This window comes from Salarias fasciatus, chromosome 1, assembly GCF_902148845.1.
Source record: "Salarias fasciatus chromosome 1, fSalaFa1.1, whole genome shotgun sequence".
Taxonomy (NCBI): Eukaryota; Metazoa; Chordata; class Actinopteri; order Blenniiformes; family Blenniidae; genus Salarias; species Salarias fasciatus.
Window position 1 is genome coordinate 18,452,487 of NC_043745.1, and position 24,080 is coordinate 18,476,566.

At 42.2% G+C, this 24,080-nt stretch overlaps 1 protein-coding gene across 1 annotated transcript in view; it reads left to right on the forward strand.

Annotated features, from left to right (window-relative positions):
* Positions 1 to 23,864, forward strand: part of csmd1a (CUB and Sushi multiple domains 1a) — a 138,913-nt gene extending 115,049 nt beyond the window's left edge. Inside the window, exon 3 of the mRNA XM_030097344.1 lies at positions 23,675 to 23,864. Coding sequence (XP_029953204.1) covers positions 23,675 to 23,813 — 139 coding nt within the window. The 3' untranslated portion in view covers positions 23,814 to 23,864. The remainder of the gene's footprint in view (positions 1 to 23,674) is intronic.
* Positions 23,865 to 24,080: the final 216 nt, after the last annotated feature.

Below are 24,080 nucleotides of genomic sequence, written 5' to 3' on the forward strand. Positions count from 1 at the left end.
ACTTGTGTAATTTGTCTTTCTCTTAAAATAAGACAAAAAAATCTTGTTCCCCTGCCGGGATTTCATGTAGACCATTTTTGTGGCTTATTACTAGTAATTCTAGCTCAATATTAGCTGTAGTATCTTATTGAGAAAATATTAGATATATTTTCTCAAAATAAGAATAATTTTCTAGAACAAAACTTGCTTGTCAAGATTATTTGACTTTTTAGACAAAAAATAAGAACAATTTACCTGAAATAAGACTTTTTTACTTTCTCATAAATCCTTTTTTGCAGTGTATTTGTGTGAGATTATTATATTCTTATTTATGCATTTTTTTTTCTCTGTAGATATGAAGGGGCTTAATATTTCAGAATAAGAATACTATAAACACAGTTGTTTTTTTTTTTTACCTTTTTTTTAATTTAAAATCCTTTTTAATGTCTCATTTTTGCTCTGTCTCACTGTTGATATTGAAGAATTGATTAGTGAAGGGTTCATGTTTATTTCTCACAATAACAAACCTACAGGATCATGATTTGAATTTCTATCATTGTAACAGGCATTGTTGACACATACTCGAACACTAAGGTCATCGATGGGGGCAATAAGGTCAGGAACGTTCCCCCCCGACTTGTTTTAATCTGAACTGTTATTACCTCATTCATAATGTTAAAGTAAATATTCAGTTTTGTGTTGAAAATGAGGATACAGCTCAGTATTACTTTCAACAATATTTTGAGATGCCTGTCACACACACACACACACACACACACACACACACACACACACACACACACACACACACACACACAGTGGTGTGAAAAAGTGTTTGCCCGTTCGTGATATCTTAATTTTTTGCACGTTTGTCTCACCTGAATGTTTCAGATCAAACAAATTTAAATAGCAGATAAGAACAACAGCAGTAAACACAGAATGCATATGAATTTGTGATAACCTGTATTGAGTCTTGTATGGTGCTGTGCAGGAATTTTGGCCCACTCGTCTTTGTTGTTGTAATTCAGCCACATTGGAGGGTTTTGGAGCCTGAGCTGCAGTTTGACGGTCATGCCACAGCATCTCAACTGGACTCAGGTCAGGACTTTGATGGAGCCTCTCCAAAGTCTTCATTTAGTTTTCCTCCAGCCTGTCAGAGGTGGACTGGCTGGCGTGTTTTGGGTCTTTGTCCTGCTCCAGAAACCAAGTTTGCTTCAGCTTGAGGTCACTAACAGTTTGGCTGGTATTTCTTCTGGATTTTCTGGTAGACATCAGAACTCCTGGTTTTATTTATCACAGCAAGTCTTCCAGGACCTAAAGTAGCAGAACAGCCATCAGCACTACCATCACCATGTTTTACTGTTGCTATGATGTTCTTTTACTTTAATGCCAGATATAACGGGACACACATCTTCCAAAAAGTTCAGCTTTTATCTCGTCAGTCAACAGAATGTTCTTTTTGCTCGACAGTGGTTTTTATCTTGGAACTCTGCCATGCCGGCCATTTTTGCCCCGTTGTCTCTTTCTTATGGTGGAGTCATGACCTTTGACCTTAACTGAGGCGAGTTCTTTGGATGTTATTGTGGGACATTTTGTGATCTCTTGGATGAGTCGGCGCTGGACTCTCGGGGTAATTTTGGTTGGACGGCTCACTGCTTTTCCATGTTTTCACCATTAGTGGATAATGGTTCTCACTGTGGCTCTCCGGAGTCCCAAAGCTTTAGAAATGACTTCTGAACCTTTTCCAGACTGATTGATCTCAATTACTTTCTTTCTGATTTATTCTTGAATTTCCTTGGCTCTCAGGATGATGTTTAGCTTTTAATGGTCATTCGGTCACCTTTGGTCAGGCTGGTCGGATTTCAGTTATTTGTTGATTGACAACAGGTGTGTCAGTAATCAGTCCTGGGTGTGTCTGGAGAAATTTAACTCCAATGAAATACATAAAATACATTCATGTTTAAACAGGAGGGGGGCAGGGGCATGCAGATTAGGATTTATTTCTCGATTAATAATTAAAACCTTAATTTAAAAACTGCATTTTGTGTTTACTTGTGTTGTCTTTGTATTCTATTTACGATTTGTTTGATGAACTGAAATATTTAGATGTGTCAAACATGCAAAAAAAAAAAAAAAAAAGCGAAAAGAAAAGAAAATCAGGAAGGGAGCAATCACTTTTTCACACCACTGTATTTGGTCCAGACCTTTCTGTTGACTCTCATTTCATCCTGCAGTCCAAAAACAGGTGTTTGCGAAGGGTTGTGACCTTATATAAATATTGTTCCTCTGTATTTGCTTTCATATGGACTGAAGACTTGTCCAGCATGGATCCTGTCTGTTGTTAGCTGGATTGACTCCGGCGCCCTGCGACCCTCAGCTGGATGAGGATGAAAGATGATGGATGTTTTCTGTTGCTGTCTGAATACAGCAGCCTGAGTATCACAGTGTGGTGCACACGATAAAGCACAGTTTGAGCTGAACAGCCCTGCTGCCTTTTTTCCACAAAAGCCACAAACTGAGCATCAACATATTTGTGACATGCCTAAACACTCCTGTCACAACAACGCTATCAGCGGCAGAGTGGATGATATGTCAGCAGTGTTGACATTTTTTTGAAGTAAAAGTGCAAGCAGCCACTTGCAGATCAGCAATACCAGCATTTCGTGAGATGGAGGAATCAGAGGTTTGTTCAATACAATCAATCCAGAGCAACTTTTCAAAAGTAACCATGCAGCTGAGTTTGTGTTGCACTGAAACTGCTCCCGGTGCGTCCTGAGGATCTGGTCCCGGAGCAGCCGGAGCTGAGCTCTGGTGCAGTACGCAGCAGACCAAAAGCCCCATGTTCTATTTTGTTTATATTTTTATTTATTTTACAAGGTGAAATGCGCCGCACATTCAAACTGAGCGGGCTCCTTTATTTGAAATGAAGAATTTAATTCAGGAATACACAGCTCGCCACAACACAAACACGATGATGGGTGTGCTGTGTTCATTAAACGCCTCATGAAGAGACGTTTTAATCGCACTGTAAAAAAAATCCACATAAAGGCAAGAAAATCCCCCAAAGCAGCAATTCCGTCTGTAACAATGTTGCTGACTGTTAAATGAGCAGCGTTGCAGTCGTGGCCGTCCAGGAGAAGGGCGATTGGGATATAAACAAGGAACAAGTTCATGTCAGTAAAACCAGTTTGCAGGTCAATATACCAAGGAAATGTGTGTTTGTGGTAATAAGGTAAGTGTGTAAGTATAGATCCTCTAAGTATATAATCCCAACAGAAGCTTGGTTGGTTATAGATTCAGGTAAATAGTTATTGTGGGCAGTGAAGCAAACAGGCTTTGGATGATTTGCGAAAATATAAACTCCCAAGTTAGGATAAAGAAGAATGAGAAGCCTCAATATACATACAAAAACAACAGTTAATATATAGATGTGTGTTAGTTTTGCAAAGAGAGAATATAAGATGTATTTCTCTTAACTCCGTGTTGCCTTCAGTCTTCGGGATCAGTGCAGATGGCAATTTGAGGAGGCATCAGCTGTGGTGTCTCTTACAATCTAACCTTTGAGCCTACGCATGTCTCTGGCATAGACACAACACATCCCTTTTCTTAGAGAAATATAAATTTAGCTTTGGGTTTTGACAAGGGATTCTCTCCGGCCCCGTCGTGACATGAGAGATATTTTGACAACAGTTAAAGTGATGTTTGGTGTAAAAAGAATAGTTGGTCCAGATTTACAGTGAGCGAGGTTGCATCTAGTGAATGGACATAAACTCTGACTTTACTGTTTCCGCTCAAGTCATGAATTGCGTTTGATTTGTGTTGTTTTTCTATGTGCAGTTTTGAGCCACAAAGAATGCATTTCTTTATAACTCAGCCTTATCCTTTCTTCCTCTGGCTCTTTGTCTTTATGCCACAACCTGCCCCGGTGCTCATGGATTCAGAGCAGAATGGATACAACTGGATGTCAGTGGAGAGGAAGAGGAGAACGGAAAATGACACAGTAGCATTGATAAGTGAGAGCAGAATGTGAGAAGAAGAGAGATGATAAAAGTGGTGGAAACAAACTGAGGGGAAATATATTTGTGAAGTAGAAAAAATGTCAAAACAGAACTAGATCGTAAGAGGAAAACAGAGCAGGGGAATCTGGAGACGGACTGATCTACTGAGTCACATGTTTTCCAATGAAATCTGATCAAATCAGAATCAAACACTGAATTACCTGGTGAGGAAAGGAACACATAGTGGATTGCTGTATAGATAGAAGTCATGGCTTTTCCTTAGTTCACAAATCAGCGCTATTGAGTGAGAAACTGTGTGCGTAGGATTTCACTGAGTCATTTCTAAGGCCTGAACGCCTGAATCACGGTAACACTGACTAATGTTGAATTGTTGTTAGGTTCCAAGCAGAGCTAATTTTTTTTCTTATTGCAGCGTTTGTCACAGTCTGAGAAATGCAGTGATTTCTCCACGATCTTTTCTGGATTCATCCTTTTGTCAATCTAGCACTTTGAATCATTTGAATTCAGACTGATATACGATACATGATTTTCACTGTTGAAAAGCCTGAAAATGCCCAACGTTTAACTTTGTCATTAAGCCAAATCGTTTCCTTTCAGAATGCGTTGCAGTCCTTGTCGGATTGTTTCACTAAAAAACTTTCAAGACGCCGTCTGTGGCCCCAGTGACTTCCACCCGTTACTCACATTACCCTGGTTTTTCAAAGTTAATGATCCTCCGAATGTCAAGCAGATGTTTTTTCACTCCATAAACCATATCTATGAACTGAGTTTGTTATACACTTCTATCAGAAAAAGAATAATTATATCAATCTAACTATGCTGTTTCTCTCACAGATTTCAGCCGCTCACAATGGGCACATTTAGGGGTGAGTTACCAGGAAATCACAGGGAAAACATAAAAAAAAAACAAAAACAATCCTCTGATGTTTTGGTTTGAATTATACAAACTCTATCACTGAAGAATTGACCATTTTTATATTGGTCTTTTGCAAATGTTTAACAAATAAACTGAAAGTATCTATGCCAATGGAGTATTTTCTATAATTTGGAAAGCTGCCAGGTTTCTCGCGCTCTCTTGAGGTTTTGTATGAAGAAGATCCACCATCCTGTTTTGTTATTGGAAAATCAGAAGAAAACAAACGCACACAAAATGAAACAAGTAATCAAAGAAAACACATTCCATAGTTTTCACTTCATATTCAGAAATATTCTTGGTTATTTTGGCCTTTCACGCTTCTGAAGATGCAGAAATCCGGCTCCTCTTGGTGAGAAAGCAAAGTGAAGGATTACAGCTGCAACAGAGGGGTGGCAATCAATCAAATGAGGATGAGTAAGGGTGTGGAGGAGGGGAGTCTCTCTCCCGTCAGTCATGTTTTATACCCCAGAGAATGAGTTCAGCAAGAATCAGCATGTTTTATTCCACTGTTAATTTAACTTTTTCTCCTTGTTTTATTGCTACTGTCTTTATTTACATTTGGCCTTTAAATTCTGATTGACAACACAATAAATTGTTAAATCCAACAAAACCGCAGACGGCTGTACATGCAGGGATGTGTCGATTCAATCAATAACGCCAGTCTGCAAGATTGCATTCAGACACATTAAATGAGCTTTCTTCTGCAATTGCTATAAATGGAAACATGGATTTTCTTTCCCCCGACATGTATAAATGCAACAATTACATAACGGTGTAAACAGTGGTCTAATTAAGGATTAACAGCTCTGTCTGAATACTGTGGTGTCGTTGGAGCTAAAATTTTCAACCTTTGTTTGGCTATTATCAGCTGTGGTGATTTTTCTTCTCTCCTTTTTTTCCCTCTTAAAATTACTAATTAAATCATTTGAGTTTAATTTCCTGGAGCTGTAAATGAGATTTTGAGACAGTGTCAGGTTAGAGACCAACAGACTTTTGCAGGGAGGAAGAAATCCTTTGCTACAATGATGGTGGTGATGATGATGATGATAATGATGATTCCTAGAGACTATGTGTAAGTGTAGATGGTGAATTGATTTCACTCATATAGAGTCTTTTCACTGCTTGAGCAGTCTTTGAAATACTTTGTTAATCACATTCACCCATTCACACACTCACTCACCCTGGATGGATGTGTGCTCGTTAATCTCTGTATTTCTGAAGCAATGCTTATATCTGTAAACTGAGCTTCTATTTAGCTTGTCTGATGCCGGTTTTTGACTCCACCAAGGTCGTGCATTGTGTTGAATTTTTTTTTGTGATTTTCATGGACAGGGTGTCAAGAGGCGTGCAAGGTTAGTGGAGCATCATGTAGGGAGGCCTGAAGGTTGCGTCTCTGCTCTCTGAGGGCGATGTTGTCTTTTTGGCTCCATCACATGAGCGCCTCCAGCCGTTAGTTTGATATGGTTGGGATATGCTTCTGCACCTCCAAGTCTGAGTCAGTGGTCTATTCGTGAAAACAAAAAAAGAAAAACATGGTCTGTTCTCCACATCCCAGATGCAGGAGTTCAAGTATCCCAAGATACAAGCCACAGATTTGGACAGCAAAGCTGTCTGCTGGTTTAATGGTCGATCACTAACCTCATATATGGCCATAAACTTTGGGTCGAAGAATGAGATCACTGACACAACCGGTTGGAATTAGTTTTCACCTCGAGGACAGTGAGGAGGTGGAGAGACTGACAGTAGGAACACCATTCCTCTGCACTGAGACGAGCCAGGTAAAGAGGTTCAGGCATATAGCGCACACTGGTTCCCTCCCATTGGAGGCCCACCTGCCACACCCTGATGAAACAAAAAAATAAAGATATATCACCCCAAAATGTTCTGACATAATGAACAACCGCCAATCAATCCAGAAACAACAACACGGCGCTGTAGAGACAATTAGGCAGTGATTTAGTTCTGCAGCTGTGTGACTGATGAGGGTCCAGTTGGATGGTAATTACACTGTGGTCTCGATTGTTTGTCAGCATTAGCACATACATGTCTGTGCCTTGTCCGACCAGGTGTGGAAAAAATTTAGACCATGTTTGACAGGTTAATATGTAGTTTTCATACTGAAGTTATAAAAGGAAAAAAAAGTTCAAATATTGCACAAAGCTTTAAAAAAAAAAATAAAATAAAATGCCTTGCATTCTCCCGCTGCCTCTCAATGATTCAGATGTTCTGTGGAGGCCTTGCACATTTACACATGACAGGCACAATGAGCAATTTGCACTGTATGTCCTGCACTGCACTGCCTTTTCAAATCACCTCTTAATGTAGAGGGGGGCGTTTTACGGCGCAAAGCCACCACCAGCAAGGAAAAGAGAAAGAATCAGGTAATTATGTGATCATCACGCTCATAGTAACTCTGAAAAGCCACTGTTTGCTTTTGTTGCTCACTGTGCTACACTATGAATATGCATAGGAATTTGTACTTTTTGACTGCACCTTGCACACCTTGTATGCATGCACGTGTGCACGGAGGAGAGTATAAAGGTGTCCTTCCCTCAGGGCTGTAGGTGGATGTGACTGTAGAAGCTTTCACTGTTCACACCTTGTCAGAAATCTTTCATTTAACGCATACACACATGCATACACACACAAGGACACATGCACACATACACCACGTACACCAAGGCATGTAGAGGACACATGTCAAGGGGCCTCTAAACAAACCTGACAGAGATAAGAGGAGGGGAGAATGAGATGGTGAGAGAGACGGTGTCGAGGAGGAAATGGAGCTGGGGGTGGCGGGTTGCGGTCTCCTAATTCTCGCTTCCTCTCTCTAATCCGCCCCTTCTTTCCTTTTTTTCCCCCTCTTCTCTCTCTCTCACTGTCTCTCAGAAGCATAGAGAATCAGTTTTAATGGTTTGTCAAATAATGCATTTCTCCCCCACAGTGGATTGGTGATGCGGTGTTAGTGTTAAGTGTGTGTGTGTGTGTGTGTGTGTGTGTGTGTGTGTGTGTGTGTGTGTGTGTGTGTGTGTGTTTTAAAGGGAAGCTTGGCCTACTTTAGCCCAGTGGTTTTCTCTGTTGATATTGCCCATAGCGCCGGATTATACGCTTTTCAATGTGGTCAGACACACACATTCACACTCACAAAACAATAGACATAGACACTGTGCACAAACTCACAAATCATTTGAAATGCACACATAGAGAAGTACAAAAACATGTTTACAGGTAGTGTAAAAACTGTTCATACACAGATCACATAAAGACATGAAAACCCATTCAAACACACTGTACAGGTCCAGACAGTGAGTCATGGTTTATGTTACATATATGTTAATGTTTTCACTATTTGCATTTAAACTACAGCCTGGGGATGAGTTCAGATGCCTGTTTAATGTGACATAGATGCTAGACTTTACAAATTCCCCGGCGTTTGTTTGTGTGTGTATGACATGGTTGGTTTCAGTATTTTTTTATATGTCATGACCTGTGTTTACACACCCTGTGAGCCATCCATGTTCTCAGGTGGATGTTTGTGTTTCGGATCACTAGTGTTGTGCGATTGTGTGTGGATGTGAGTCTATATGTTTGTGTGCTTGCTCTACCTGCTCCTCAAGACTAGTAATGACCAATCTTTGTGTGGGACGAGGACCAAGTAATGGTCGTAAGAGTGTGAGAGGAGTCAAGGTTGAAGCACTTTATAAAGTGTGTGTGTGTGTGTGTGTGTGTGTGTGTGTGTGTGTGTGTGTGTGTGTGTGTGTGTGTGTGTGTGTGTGTGTGTGTGTGTGTGTGTGTGTGTGTGTGTGTCTAATAGTAATGGTTAGCATTGTGATGGATGGTTGGCTCCCTGTGCTGATGTGAGTGCATCACTAGTGTTACTGACATGTCTGACAGTTGGAAAACAGATTTGCTGAACAGCTGACCTAAACAGATGGCAGCAAATTGTATTAAAGGTTAACATATCATGAATTTTCAGTATTTATTGTCCTGTGTTTGCACGTTACAGAGTTATAAATTGGTTTGAAACTTGTATGAAATCTCAATAGAAGGATAGCAGAGAAATCCACAAGCAGTCTCGATGGACTAAAGATAAATGGATGGACGGAGGGATAGTGTCCTGGAAACTGAGGAAGAGGAGGCTGAACTCTTTGGGTGCACATTCAGAACAATTTACTAGGTTTTGCTGATCATTCTTTTTGTGAATTTTGTGTATTGATCTATTCACTTTTGCTGAATAATGTTCAATAAATTTGAGTTCTAACATTAGGATTACCTCCATAGTGTTGTGTATAGTTCTTTTTCAGTTCCATACATGAACTGCCATCCACTGTGCAGCTTTCTGCAAACATGAATAACTTGTGGAGGATGTAATGGCTCGGATCACAACTGCCAGCCCTCTTTCTTTGGAACTCTTTTGATAGATACTGTTCATTGCAAACTGGAACCGCTGCTGACCCTGTTGACTATCCATCAGACTTTAGCGCTGTCATGTTCGCTCTCCCTGACATTTGTTATTTTTTTCCATCTTCTAACACATCAACATTGTACACAAAATGTTCACTTGCTGCATCATCTATTTTGACTTTTTAACGCATGCCATGATGAAGACATAAGGGAAGTATTTGTTTTTTTTTTCTGTAAAAGTGCTGAGAAATGACTGTGTTGTACTTGGGAATGTATACACAAAGTTGAATTGACTTGATTAGTCGGTGTTTTTCATCTCACATGTGTGCAAAATGTTATGTTTAGTCATTGTATACAACATAACAAATGTTTAAATGTTTACAGGTTAATTAACCATTAAAACAGTTGTTTAATGGTGTACAGTCCACAGCCAAGAAACAGAATCATGGTTGGCTAAACAACACCACAGTTGTTTGGCATGTATCTCCATATTTGTATTTTTCAATGTAGTTTTCTGAGTTATTTTTCCTTCAAATGGATAGACACAATTGCCAAGAGTCCCTGTGTTTGGCACATATCCATAACTCACATTCACAACTTTGAGCTTTTTTGAGCTTTTGTTCCAAGTGTCCCACATTAGCAGTGGAAAAACGCCAGTGCTTTTGGCCAGTTTTCAGTGTAGTTTTCCTCCATTTCAATATGCATCAGTGATTTCTATATGTGCTTTGTGCAACTTTAACCTAAATCTGATATCAACCTAATATGAATAAAGATGAAAAACCAGCTAGCACTGATATCATACAGCAGAGAGTTGGCAAGAAGCAAATCGAGGCAGAGGATTGGTCTTCTAACTATGAGAATGTCAGCAATTAAAATCTTAAGGTCTCTGGACTCACTATTGGTATATTACATATGAGTACAAATGAAGACACGTTTACTCCGACTTCTTAGTAATGAAATGGGAACAGTTAAGCACGGTAGCATACATATCCTACATGCCCCGTGGAATTATTCTGTTTTTCTGATCATGAAGTTAAGATGGCCTACAAAGACCAGAAGCAAGAGAAAATGAATAACCATTTGGTGATTCGTGTTGTGAAATAAGATCTCAGCTTTGTTAAGCTTTTTTGTAATTCCAAGAGCGACATGCCTTACTTTGCCTTTAGTGGATATTTCACTTTTTCTTTTTTTCCATCCATCCATCCATCTTCCACCACTGATCCAGGACCCACGTCAAGAGGGCAGCAGTCTAAGGAGAGATTCCCAGGCTTCCCTGTCCCCAGACACTTCCTCCAGCTCTTCCGGGAGGATCCCAAGGTGTTCCCAGGCCAGCCTAGAGACATAGTCTCTCCAGCATGTCCTAGGTCTTCCCTGCTGTCTCCTCTCGGTGTGACATGCACAGAACACCTCCCCAGGGAGGCATCCTAGAGAGGTGCCCGAGCCACTTCAGCTGGCTTCTCGATGTGGAGGAGTGGCAGCTCTACTCCGAGCTCCTCCCTGGTGATTGAGCCCTCACCCTATCTCTAAGGAAGTGCCCAACCACCCTACGGAGGAATCTCATTTCAGCCACTTGTATCCGGGATCTTGGCCTTTCGGTCATGACCCAAAGCTCGTGACCATAGGTGAAGGTGGGTACGTAGATTGACCGGTAAATTGAGAGCTTCGCCTTTTGGATCAGCTCCTTCTTCACCACGACGGACCAATACAATGACCACATCACTGCAGACGCTGCACTGATCCACCTGTCGATCTCAAGCTCCATCCGTCCCTCACTCGTGTACAAGACCCCATATACATAAAGTCCTCCACTTGGGCCAGAGTCTGTCCACCGACCTGGAGAGTGCAAACACCTTCTTCGGTCGAGGACTATGGCCTCAGATTTGGAGGTGCTGATCCTCATCCCTGTCCCTCCACACATGGCTGTGAACCACCCCGGTGCATGCTGAAGGTCTAAGTTTGATAGAGCAAACAGGGCAATATCATCTGCAAAAAGCAAAGAAGCAAAGAAATCCATCCATCCATCCATCCATTTTCTACCGCTTATCCGGGGCCGGGTCGCGGGGGCAGCAGTCTCAGCAGGGATGCCCAGACTTCCCTGTCCCCAGACACTTCCTCCAGCTCCTCTGGGAGGATCCCAAGGCGTTCCCAGGCCAGCCGAGAGACATAGTCTCTCCAGCGTGTCCTGGGTCTTCCCCGGGGTCTCCTCCCAGTGGGACATGCCCGGAACACCTCCCTAGGGAGGCGTCCAGGAGGCATCCTAAACAGATGTCCGAGCCACCTCAGCTGGTTCCTCTCGATGTGGAGGAGTAGCGGCCCTACTCCGAGCTCCTCCCTGGTGACTGAGCTCCTCACCCTATCTCTAAGGGAGCGCCCAGCTACCCTACGGAGGAAGCTCATTTCGGCCGCTTGTATCCGGGATCTTGTCCTTTCGGTCATGACCCAAAGCTCATGACCATAGGTGAGGGTGGGAACGTAGATTGACCGGTAAATCCGGGCATACAGAGACCAGACGCCAGTTAACAGTGGGCCCCGAACTTTGTATTCCCGGAGCACCCCCCGCAAGACACCACAAGGGATGCAGTCGAATGCCTTCTCCAACTCCACAAAACACATGTGAACTGCTCGGGCAAACTCCCACAAACCCTCAAGCAACCTATGGAGGGTATAGAGCTGGTCCAGCGTTCTGCAACCCTGACGACAACCACATTGTTCCTCCTGGATCTGAGATTCGACTATCAGTCGAATCCTTTTCTCCAGTACCCTGGAGTAGACTTTCCCAGAGAGGCTGAGGAGTGTGAACCCCTTTTATAGTTGAAGCACATCCTCTGGTCCCCCTTTTTAAAAAGGGATACCACCACATCAGTCTGCCAATCCAGAGGCACTGTCCCCGACCACCATGGGATGTTGCAGAGATGTGTCAAAAAAGACAGTCCCTGCACATCCAGAGACTTAAGGTACTCGGGGCAAATCTCATTCACCCCCTGTGCCTTGCCACTGAGGAGCTTACCAACCACCTCGGTGACTTCAGCTTGGGTGATAGATGAGTTCATCTCTGAAACATCCGCATCTGCGTCCTCCGCGGAAGACGTGGCGACGGGATTGAGGAGGTCTTCGAAGTATTACTTCCACCATCCTATAATGTCCCCACTTGAGGCCAGCAGATCCCCACCTCCATTGTAAACAGTGTTAGTAGAGACCTGCTTTCCCTTCCTGAGGCGCTGGACGATTTGCCAGAATTTCTTCGAGGCCAACTGGTAGTCGTCCTCCATGACCTCCCCGAACTCCTCCCAGACCCGAGATTTTTCCTCCACAACCGCTCGCACTGCAGTTCGCTTGGTCTGCTGGTACCTGTCAGCTGCTTCTGGAGTCCCATGAGCCAACAAGTCTCAATGGGAGTCTTTCTTTAGCTTGACTCCACCCTCACTTCCGGTGTCAACCACCGGGTTCGGGAGTTGCCACCACGATAGGCACCGGAGACCTTACGGCCACAGCTGCGGGCAACTGCTTCGACAATGGAGGTGGAGAACATGGTCCACTCAGACTCAATGTCCCCAGCCTCCCTCGGGATATGAGAGAAGTTCTTGGAGGTGGGAGTTCAAAACTGACAGAGGTTTCCACCAGACATTCCTAACAGACCCTCACAACGGCTAGCACAGAAGTCCAATAACAAAACACCACTCGGATTCAGATCAGGGAGGCCGTGCGTCCCAATCACTCCCCTCTAGGTCTCACTGTCACTGCTCACGTGGGCGTTGAAGTCCCCCAGTAGAACAATGGAGTCCCCAGCTGGAGCACTGTCCAGTACCCCTCCCAGGGACTTCAAGAAGGCTGAGTACTCTGCCCTGCTGTTCGGCTCATAAGCCGAGACCTATCTCTGACCCAAAGGCGCACAGATGCGACCCTCTCGTTCACTGGGGAAAACTCCAACACATGGCAGCTCAGCTGTGGGGCTATAAGCAAACCCAGGCCCGACCACCAGGTGCTTGCTTGCGAGCCCCAACCCCAGGCCTGGCTCCAGGGTGGGGCCCTGGTTGCGCCATACTGGGCAACGTCACGGTCCTTGATTTAAGCTTCTTCATAGGGGCTTTTGACCTGCCCTTGGTGTGGCCAATCACCCAGGACCTGTTTGCTATGGGAGACCCTACCAGGGGCATAAAGCCCCGGACAACATAGCTCCTGGGATCACGCGGGCACTGAAACTCCCCCACCTCTTTAAGATGGCAGGTCAGGGTTTTTTTTTTATTTTTTAAGATTCTAAATATTACTGTTAGGGATTTGTGCCATCAAATGAGAACTGAACACCATAATACCAAAATCACATACTGCAGGTTGAACTGGCACATTTGTTCATGATTCAGTTTCTCTCTCTCTCTCTCTCTCTCTCTCTCTCTCTCTCTCTCTCTCTCTCTCTCTCTCTCTCTCTCTTTCGCTCAGTGCAATACAACATGCAGTTCAGGAGTTAGTAAGAGCGTGATGTGCATCTCACTACAACAGACTGGGGAACGAAACAAGGTTGTGTGTGCTTGTGTGTTGGTATCTGTGAGACAGAGACAGAGAGGGAAAGTACTTTAGTCTGAAGGACCTGGAGACTTGGCGAACAGCCAGCAGTCTGGATACCCACAAACCTTTGCAGATGCCGCTGCTGCTAGGCAGAAAGGACTTTTCTAAATAGCAGCTGAACCTCTGTTGCCGCGTTTGTGCTTTGTCTGCCTACACACCATGAACATTTCAAATGTCATTGTTTTTTTTTTTTTTTTGTTTGTTTTTTTGGCAGAGTTTTGAGCATTTCCTTTGGACTTTGGCACCTCGATGTTGCTTGAAAAATAGCAGACAAAGCCAGCCTTTGGTTCCAATGAAATACTTTGGTCTTTTTTTTTTAATTACTGAACAAAACATATTATTCAACAAAAAACCTTTCAGTTGAATTCAACCGTAGATTGCAACATTAGTCATCTTGAGGTACCCTATACAGTAAGAGAAGACCTTTTCATTCAACCCTTACTTTAAACAATTTTTCACAAGAAACGACTCTGTCGGTGGTCCATTGACTAAATGCCGACTCTTGTCTCACCAACGACTAGAAAATCAGTAACTTTTATTACATGCAACATTCTTTCATTACCTCATTTTTTAAATCTGATATTTACATTCAGTGAAACATCCTCTTGCCTGATTTAAGCAAACTGTGGCCCATGTTAAAACCACATTCTTAGTAAAAATAACTCTGGTCTACAACCCAGTGAAATTTGGCAGCATGCCAGCAGCTTACTCTCTGCCTCTGTTCCTAACCACAGCTTAGACAAATTGGTCCCTCTGGGATTCAGTGGAGCTTATTTGTACCTTTTGTGACCTAATATTATGGTGACTTTTCCCCAAAAAAATTTAACACAATTTTCATTTTTAACACAGGGTATTTTTGCAATATGATTGTAATAATTGGAGCGGATTGCGCGTTATGTAACAAAAGGGCAGCACTCCTATGATTCAAGGGGAATGTGATCTGTTTTTAGACTAATTATTTATCCCTGAGAAATATAAGACTATAAGATTCATTCTGATAATGACCGTATTGCACATCACTGAAAATATAGCTGGTTATTAACTTTTACAAAAAAATTCCACAAAAGGAAAAGCTGTTTTCCACTTAAATATCATGACTTTCAGTCCACTACCAGAAAACATGGAGTCAAATCCATCCACCCATCCTTCCATCTTCTTTCATACTAATACCCTGTTCAGGGTTGCTGGAGTCAATCCCAGCCAGTTATAGTCAAAGACAGGACAAATCTGGACAGGGCACTGATAAATCACAGGGCAAAGACACACAGAACCACACATACCCACACTCACTTTTGATATGGAATAATGCTTTGTCTCCAAGTTTTCAGGAACACAGAGCAAGGCCGCCCTGTTTTGTCTGAATCCACTTGGCTCGGAAGCATCTGCTATTCTCGCGTGAGATATAACCTGGCATTGCCGCAAGTCATGCGAGAACTGGGTTGGATTCTCCTTGGAGCAGCAGCCTCGTTCTCGATCAGCTGATCTGTGTGTGTTTCCTCTGCAATTCTGAAAAAAAAAAACCCCTCCCTGTGCAAGCGTCAACACCTTGGCTCGTAATCTTTGGCTCTGTATCACCAAAAATTCCACAACTACTTTTATGGACAATTTACGGTCTCCAGTTAACTTGACATGCATGTTTTTGGACTATCGGAAGAAACTAGAGTACCTGGAGAAAACCCATGCAGGGAGAACATGCAAGCTCCACACAGAAAGGCCCTGCTGGTATTTGAACCCGGACCTTCTCATTTTGAGACGAGATAAAAACGTAACTGTAAAGTTTTCTGAATTCATTTTTGACACTGCAACAGGAACCTCACCATTATGCAAGTTTTTCCTCTTTTAAAGTTAAAATATCTTTTCTGAATGCACACACACACACACACACACACACACACACACACACACACACACACACACACGCACGGTCTTGTATTTCTATCCTTGTGGGGACCTTCCATTGACTCCCATTCATGTCTAGCCCCTAACCCTGACCCTTACCCTAACCCTAACCCACACCACAACAAAGCCTAACCCTAAAGAAATGTTTTTGCACTTTTACTTTTTTCAGTAACAACAACATGGTCAAGAAAACACTGTTTCTCCTACTTAGGACCGGAAAAGGGTCCCCACAAGGCACGTCGTTTCACGTTTTGCTATCCTTGTGGGGACATTTGGCCCCAAGAAGGATAGAAATACGAGAACACACACACACACACACACACACACACACACACACACACACACACACACACACACACAGAAAACCTGCTCAACTAGCTTCCATAGACAACTCAAGTAAGCAGACATCTTGCCGTTCCCTCTGGGGTTGGGTGGGGTTTCTGCTAACACAGCAGGGGGCTGCTTGAGGACTCGGGAAAATCAGTCGGCTTCTTACCACCTCATCACACACATCAATTCCCATCAACTGCCAAAGTGCCCTTGAGCAAGGCATTCAACTTCGCACAAAACTGCGGCAGTGGTCCCGTGTAGGTCGGTGTGATCATGTGTGTGCCTTATGCTTTCCTGCTTATCTCCTGTGTGTGTGTGTGTGTGTGTGTGTGTGTGTGTGTGTGTGTGTGTGTGTGTGTGTGTGTGTATTTATGTATCTCAGTGGGTAACTCACATTCCCACAGGCAAAATACATTAAAAAAAACACCCAGCAATTCTTCTTCAGAAGAAGATATGTTTGTGTTTCTACATTTGACAGCATGAAATGTGCTTGATACTATGAAAACAAATGTATTTCAATATCTCAACTTCTCTTCTCTTCTCTTCTCTTCTCTTCTCTTCTCTTCTTTTCTCTTCTCTTCTCTTCTCCTCGTCCAAAAACAAGTGAAAGTGCAGTATCATCTCATCATATTAATCGTCTCAACAATAGTTACAGAGACAGTTTTGAAAGAGTTTGCAGGAGCTTAAAGTAGAGCAGCCTGTTGAACTGTTCCTCAGCCTGGGATCTACAATTATACCTTAGAACAAATTATCCATTAATCCAGCTTCATTTCTTCATTCAAGATGACACACATATGTGATTTATTGTTTTGCATTGATACCATTGGAATGTAGGTATTCATCTCCAGCCTGCTCCGGTTGTTTCCATGTTTCATCCACTGCAAATATGAGCTTGTGTGTTTTGTATTTGTCAATAAGGCTGTAAAATTTTACAACCTTCAAAATCCTGCCTGTGAAATTTTCAACCATCACGTTACAAGATATGGAGAAAGTTTTACCACCATTAAGAGTTCAGTTCAAAATACACATCTCTTTTCATTTGCTATGTTGGCACATTTTCACTCCTGCCCCCAAGACTAAATCTATTCATGACTTTAATTTAAATCGTTTTAGCATTTTTTTTCTGTGGCTTGTCCTCTACCTTACTTTCTCTCATCAGGCGCCTCTTTTCCTTTGTCTTCTCCACCACAAGCTGCTCTTTTCATTTGCTCAGGGCTGTGTTGTGTCACTAGTAGAACCAGCAAGGTGTAGACAATCTTAAGAAAAAAAAAAAAAAAAAAGGTTACATCCCAGATTGACAGTTGAAACAAATAGTTTCAGCCAGGGACATACATCTACTGACAAGTGGAGAGTGAATCTAGTATTGGCAAGTCGAAGCCCAATACTGTGCAGGAATAAAGGAGAGCATTGTTATATTTGTTTATGAGTTTACACTGGTCTGGTTGTTTTTTGTTTTGTTTTGTTTTTTTAATTGTGCCAAGAGAGATTTATTCATATTTTCCATCAGATTGCTGTTGTTTTATATTCGCTAAACGCACATAGTATGACATTTATAGATTAAGTGGCTGCTTTTTTTTTTTTTTTTTGACTGTGTGTCACTGTGCGGAGTTACCAAATGTTAAAATTTTCCCAGTGCCAAAATTAAATATCGAGTCAGCCCTGTCATTTGATTTTGGAAATGACATGTATTCACTGCAAGCTGTAACCTGACTCATAACTTCCTTTCAAGCATTTTAATTGGAATGCAAATTACCAACCATTGTGGCAAAAACTGAACTGTTCACACCTTCACAAAAACAAAATCCAGAAAAAAACAAAAACAAAACAACCTTTTTCTGTTTTGGGTGCATGTTGCATTAGTCACCAAGAGTCAGCAGGATGTTTTACTTCACAAATCGTGAGTGAAATCCCTCAAGTTTCCCCACTTCCTTTGAGCCTCATGTCAGCCCCTCATCTGAGCTCTCCGGCTTGTATCGTGGAGGTTGAGAGCAGTCAGGGGTCGTTTGTCCCGCGTGAGGCTCATCATAATGGCCATTGAATAAGTCACTTAGACACTACAGCTGAAATTTCAAATGCAACAGTTTGTTTACACGCTCTCCTTTTAGATGCAACCTCCTGTGAGGTGTTAAAGCCCAGACTGCCAACATCACTCATTATTTGGCATTGTTAAGGTGTGATTGATACAGGTTGTCACTGCCTTTGCAGGAAAACGGTGCCTGAGAGCCTTAAAAAGTCAGCAGTGGGCATCAAACACTCATTCGTAATGAGATGAGAAGATTTAAATGGTTATAGTTCAATACTGCATCCATTAAGAGACGCAGTATACCTAACACAAACAAATGAAGCCACCAGCACGTGCAGAACCAACCTCTTTTGTGTATTTCAGCGAGTTAATTTCACAGGCATCTGTCATGCTTTATGGTTTACAAAAGGTTTTATCAACATGATAGAGATAAATGTTATTCCACTGTGAACCGGGAGGTGAAAATAAAATGGTTTCACTCACTGAGTAATGCATCCATGTTTTTGAAATGTGCTCACTTGTTAATTCTTTCCTCTTTATCTTCCTTTGAATGAATCAAAGCGTGGCAGCCAATTCAGGCTGTCAGCTTCAGTCTACCGCTACACCCGCCACGGCGTTGCCCCTCTTGCCTCAACATATATCTTGTGCGCCCTCTTAATCATGGCGTTCACTTAAAACAGCCGCCGCTCCGCAAACTGCCCATTTGCCACACGTCTCCAGCCGCCCCGCTCGTGTGACTCTTACTGTATTTGAAAGGCTCACTCCCGGCCCGGCGCTTCCTTGTGGGGGCCGGCGAGGCCGCAGCCCAGACGCCAAACATCAATGCTGTATATTTTCTACATTCGCATATAATCTATTCCACTTGAGCTGGCCGATTGAAATACCGAGAGCTTCAGAAAGCTGTTTGAACCAACCTTAAAAACATAAAAGATATTGAAATTTTCTGCTTGGTAGGCTACTTATAAGCCAGATTTACTAGGAAACTGCAAGGACAGATTCAAGGTCACATCACTTTGATGTATGTGTCCGTATGTAGATATAAGAGAAAACATAAACTTAGTTTATTTAATTTGAGTGATGACAGCTCCTGGGTGAGAACTGTGATAATAAATATAGAATTGATCACTTTCCAGCTGTGATTACTGTTGTAGCCAGACTGTAAATAGAGACTGAGCTCTGTTTTGTTTGCGTGAACATTTTATGCATACAGGTAGTAAAGATGTTTCTTCATGCACCTGCTGTTTTCACCGGAAAATAAATATACTCAGTGGCAGAAAACCGACCTGAGACAAAATCTAGCTCATTTTCTTAAATGTCTTATTTGAAAAACATTTTTTTTTTCCTCTAGCAAAAACAGTTCTCTTTGAGCTGACTCATTTGTTTAAAGGCTCCCATCTGTTTGTGATTCTTTTCTCACTTTTCTATCATCCTTTGATTTATTTTTCTCCACAGATTCATAGCATCACTAACATGTTTGCATCCTTTCACTTGCTTTAGAATGTACCATCATGCGACAAGACAGAAGAGCCACATTTAAAGCTGAAAGTTTGAAGTTCAATGATGTTTTCCAAAATTTGTTGTCAAAACTAGTTTGGAGAAATGTGACATGAGGCACTTATTAAAAGTTCCAGCTCTGAAGAAGAGAGATAATCACTTGATGGGAAGGCACTGATCATACATTCCAGCGATAGGGTTTTTTTTCTTCCCCCTCCTCATGCACTGCCATCCAGTCTGAACAGTAATCCTGAGGAGATTAAGAGAATATGCTGACATGAGACATGCTGACAGTCAGATAGACAGACAGGCGGAGGGGAAGAAGAGACCGGAACAGGCAGATACAGATGAGCATTCCGACAGATGGACGAAGCAGCAGAAAGGCTCACAAGGAAGCGAGCCGACTGGCTGGCTGGATGGAAGGCTGTAAAGACCAACTGGCTGCAGACACTGAGTGGCTGTCTGGTTACATAAGCTGGCTGGCTGGGTGGACATTTCACTGGATAAACAGTCAAATATTTTAAATTCATCTCAGCTATTTTAGAGAGAGAGATAATTTTTGGTACTTTTTATTAGAGAATTTTCTGTAACAGCCGTTTGAATTGGGTTTGTACAGAGAGTTTATAGAAATACTAACATGAATTTGCTTTCAATGCAGCATTAGTCAGTTTAACTCTTCGAGACAAATCTTGATTCAGGTCTGTATACTTGCTCGAAGTCCTTCACAAATTGTTTTACCTTTGCTGTTTTCAGCCGCAGTAACTCAATAATGCTCCAGTGCCTACTTGATCAATAGAAGACCGGTATCACGCCAACCCCAGTGTAATTTTTTGACCAGTGGCAAACATTAACCTTGGCCTGAAGCAACATGTCCTTCAAAGTTCATATGCCTGTGAAATTAAAAATGATGGGGCAAAGCATGCTCCTGATAATTAGTTTTACCCATTTCACTTTGTTCACCATCTTATTTGTTGAGTGGTGAAATATTCATGTGAGAATGCAGCCGCTGTCCCCCTTGGGCCACCAAGGTGATTTATTGTAGCCTGTGACCAAGCAATTCTCATTCTGGCTGAGAAAAAAAGGGCGAGTGTACAAAAAATGCAGTGCTCAGGCAAGAAAAAAATGGATGACTTCACCTCTTCAATGGGGGAAAAAAAAGAAATAAAAAACAATGTCGTATTGATGTGAAGAAGTAAATGATGTTGCACATGAATGTCATTGAAGCCGACTCAACTCGTAACGGTGAAAGAACATACAATCTCTGTTGTTGCCTTGCAGAAAATTTACATCCACTTAAGAAGGAAAGGTTCAGTTTGGGAATAAAGCATACGATCAGTAGTACTTCACTTTAAAACACTGCTGTTCTCTCTCATGTAGCGACCAGTGGCCCATTATGGATGAACAGTTGCATTGGGTGTGCTGAGCTGTTTGGTTCCATCTGTTCTGTATGTTAATGCAGCTGCTTGGCTTTGAACAGGATCAGACAGGAGACCCCACATCACCCCTCTCCTGTCTTCACTGCCTCACCATCACTTTTCCTATTCTTTTCAAAATACTGGTGCTAATTTTTAGGACTTTATGTGGTTTAAACATGTTGATATATTACCGACTTCTTTCACCCTAATGTCCCAAATGGAGCTCTGAGGTCTGGCCTTCAAAACCCACTTGCTGTCTCACCAACCAAGAACAGACCCTGTGGTGACTGTGCTTTTCAAGCTCTCAGGCCGAAGCAGTGGATTGCTCTTCCTCCACAGCTCAGACCGGTCGACTCCCGTGAAACTTTTATGAGGCAGTTGAAAACACGTTGGTTCAGATTTGTCTTTGGCTGGGCTGCAGCCGCTCAGTTTTATTTATTGTTTTTGTTGACGTATGTTTTTGATGATCTGGATGTTAGCAGTAACTCCCCTGCTTTTATCAATATTATTACATATATTCATATTTTTACTGACTTTTTGTGTGTGTATCTTTCTACATTTATTGGTGCAATTTTTTTTATCTTTATCTGTGAAAGACGCTTTATAAATAAATTCTGCTCAATAACTTGTTTACTTGCCTACATACTTGGATGGGGGCGCTTAAATGTTCACTAAATGAAGGTAGAACCTTTCCACAAACATTATTTTATTTTATTTTTTTATCAAACTAAGAGGACAACCGTCTGGGTTTGGAGTCTCCACACTGCCGTGTTTTGATGGTGTTGCTGGTTTCCATCAGATCCTCCTGTTTCTTCAGGTCTCCAAACTCTGGTGTCAGGTTTGGTCAACACTGGCAACGCTGCAGTTTGTCTGATAGGGGTGTGTATTTTATTAATTCATATGCTAATATACAAGAAGGGCCCTTCTTTAAAAATATGCATTCTACCATATTGAGACGGTTTGGTCGTGTATGTCGGAGACATGAGAGCTGTGAGGAGAAAAGAGTGCTGAGGATGGAGCTGCCAGTCAAGGGAAGAAGGGGAAAGGCAGTGGAGAGGATCATGGGAGCAGTGAGGGGGGACAGGCAGGTGATTAGTGTGAGAAAGGAGGATCCAGAAGACAGACAGAGGACACTGTGGCAGCCCCTGATGGGAAAAAGCCAAAAGAAAATGAGTATGAATTTAAAGATGAGGTTATCTATAGCATATTAGAAAAATAAAACAAATGTTTAAATTAACACAGTTTGATATATATCCTTCACTGAAACATACTGGTATGAGAAATATGTTGGTTTTAACTATTTTATTAGCTCTCCTGAGTGTTCCTTGGCATGAGTAACAGACAACATTTCATTCACCTTGTCTAGCTAAGAAAACGCTTCATTATTGATGCAGTAGCAAAAAATGGAGGTTAATAACCCAAGTGTCGTCTTTAGGTAAAGTGAAATGTATTTCATCTCCAGGAAGAGAAACCTGTTGTTTTTGTGTGCCCCACCTCACACACTGCAGTCCTGTCTTTCCTCCTCTCATTCCTCAGCCGCTCTGTTTGTTGAGCTTTGTATGCTCCCTTCATCTGTTCTTGTCCGTCCTTTGTGTCCTTGCTCTGAGGCCAGAAAATTAAAATTATTCATTTTTTTCACCAATCTCTCTGTGCACTGTCCTCTAAGTTGTAAATGGCTTAAGCCTTTTCTTTTTTTTTTTTTTCTTTTTTTGGTCCATTCACCTTTCATACTCTTTCCTCAAACCTCTCCGTTTTCCTAACTGGCCTTTGAAATGATAACAAATGAATTTTATAACACTACTTCTGGGCTTCAATTCTGTTTCTACCTATTTTTATTTCTGCTTTTTTTTTTTTTTTTTTTCCTTTTTCCTGTTAGTCTTGCCATTCATTCACATGTAATACATGTTTTCATTTATTCATTTTTACTGATTCATGCTAACTATCTGACTGTGATTCATACTGGTGGTGAAAACACAGGAAAACACTCTGGACCAAGTGTTGCTCTCCTCACATATCCTCTGTTGTTCCTCCATGGGGGAAACCCTGCAGATCTTAGGCCAGATTGAACCAGGCCATATCACACATGCACACACACACACACACACACACACACACACACGCATACACACACACACACCCTCCAGTGGGCTCGTCTGTCCCGAGGTCTCCTAGTGGGGAGATATCCGCAGGCATTCAGATCAACTCAACACCCTCGACAGTTCTATGGGCTTTTTTCAGCGGCCATGCTGAGGATCGTGGACATAATGGTGAAAAGACAACATAGGTTCAAAGACACACCTTGTCCTTGATCTTTGATTTGTCCCATCAGGCATTCATAGTGTCCATGTGTTTGGTTTCACAACTAGTGACTCTTGTGCGTTGTGGCTTAATGTTGCATTAATGAGAAAATGACTCCTTGGTGAAGGAGAAGCCTAGAAATGGTTGAACACAGTCAGAAGTACAAGGATAAGGAGACGATGGAGGACCCAGTGGATATAGTCATGAATTTGGGGTTAACACTCAACACTGTATATTGTGGGCTTGTATTTCTATGCAGTGTGTGGTCAGATGTAATATTGCCTGTCTTGCTGAACTTAAATTATGTCAACATTTCTGTCCTTGCATTTCCTTGCAGGTTGTCAGGATTCATGCTGCCTTCCCCTATAGTGAGCAGTGGATCCATATTGGCCTTATGGTTTACCACAGACTTTGCTGTGAGTGCACAGGGCTTCAAAGCTGTATATGAAGGTAAGAAAATGCTTCAGTGTTCATAGAAATGTATGAAAGCGGGTGATGGTACACGGACATTTTCTCGGGAAATAGTCTCAAGAACTATTGCTTTCCAATGCTGTTTATTGCTTATAAACAGAGATTGAGGGGGTGTGAAAAGCAGTGAGATTATGAAGCAACAGGGAGATTTCAGGTGTTGTCTTGGGGCATCAGTTTAAAGGGAACCGCATGGCTCATTAATGCAGAACGTAACCTGAACAGGTCATGAGTTGAATGCAGAGACAAATTGACCATTTTGTAAATTATCGGCT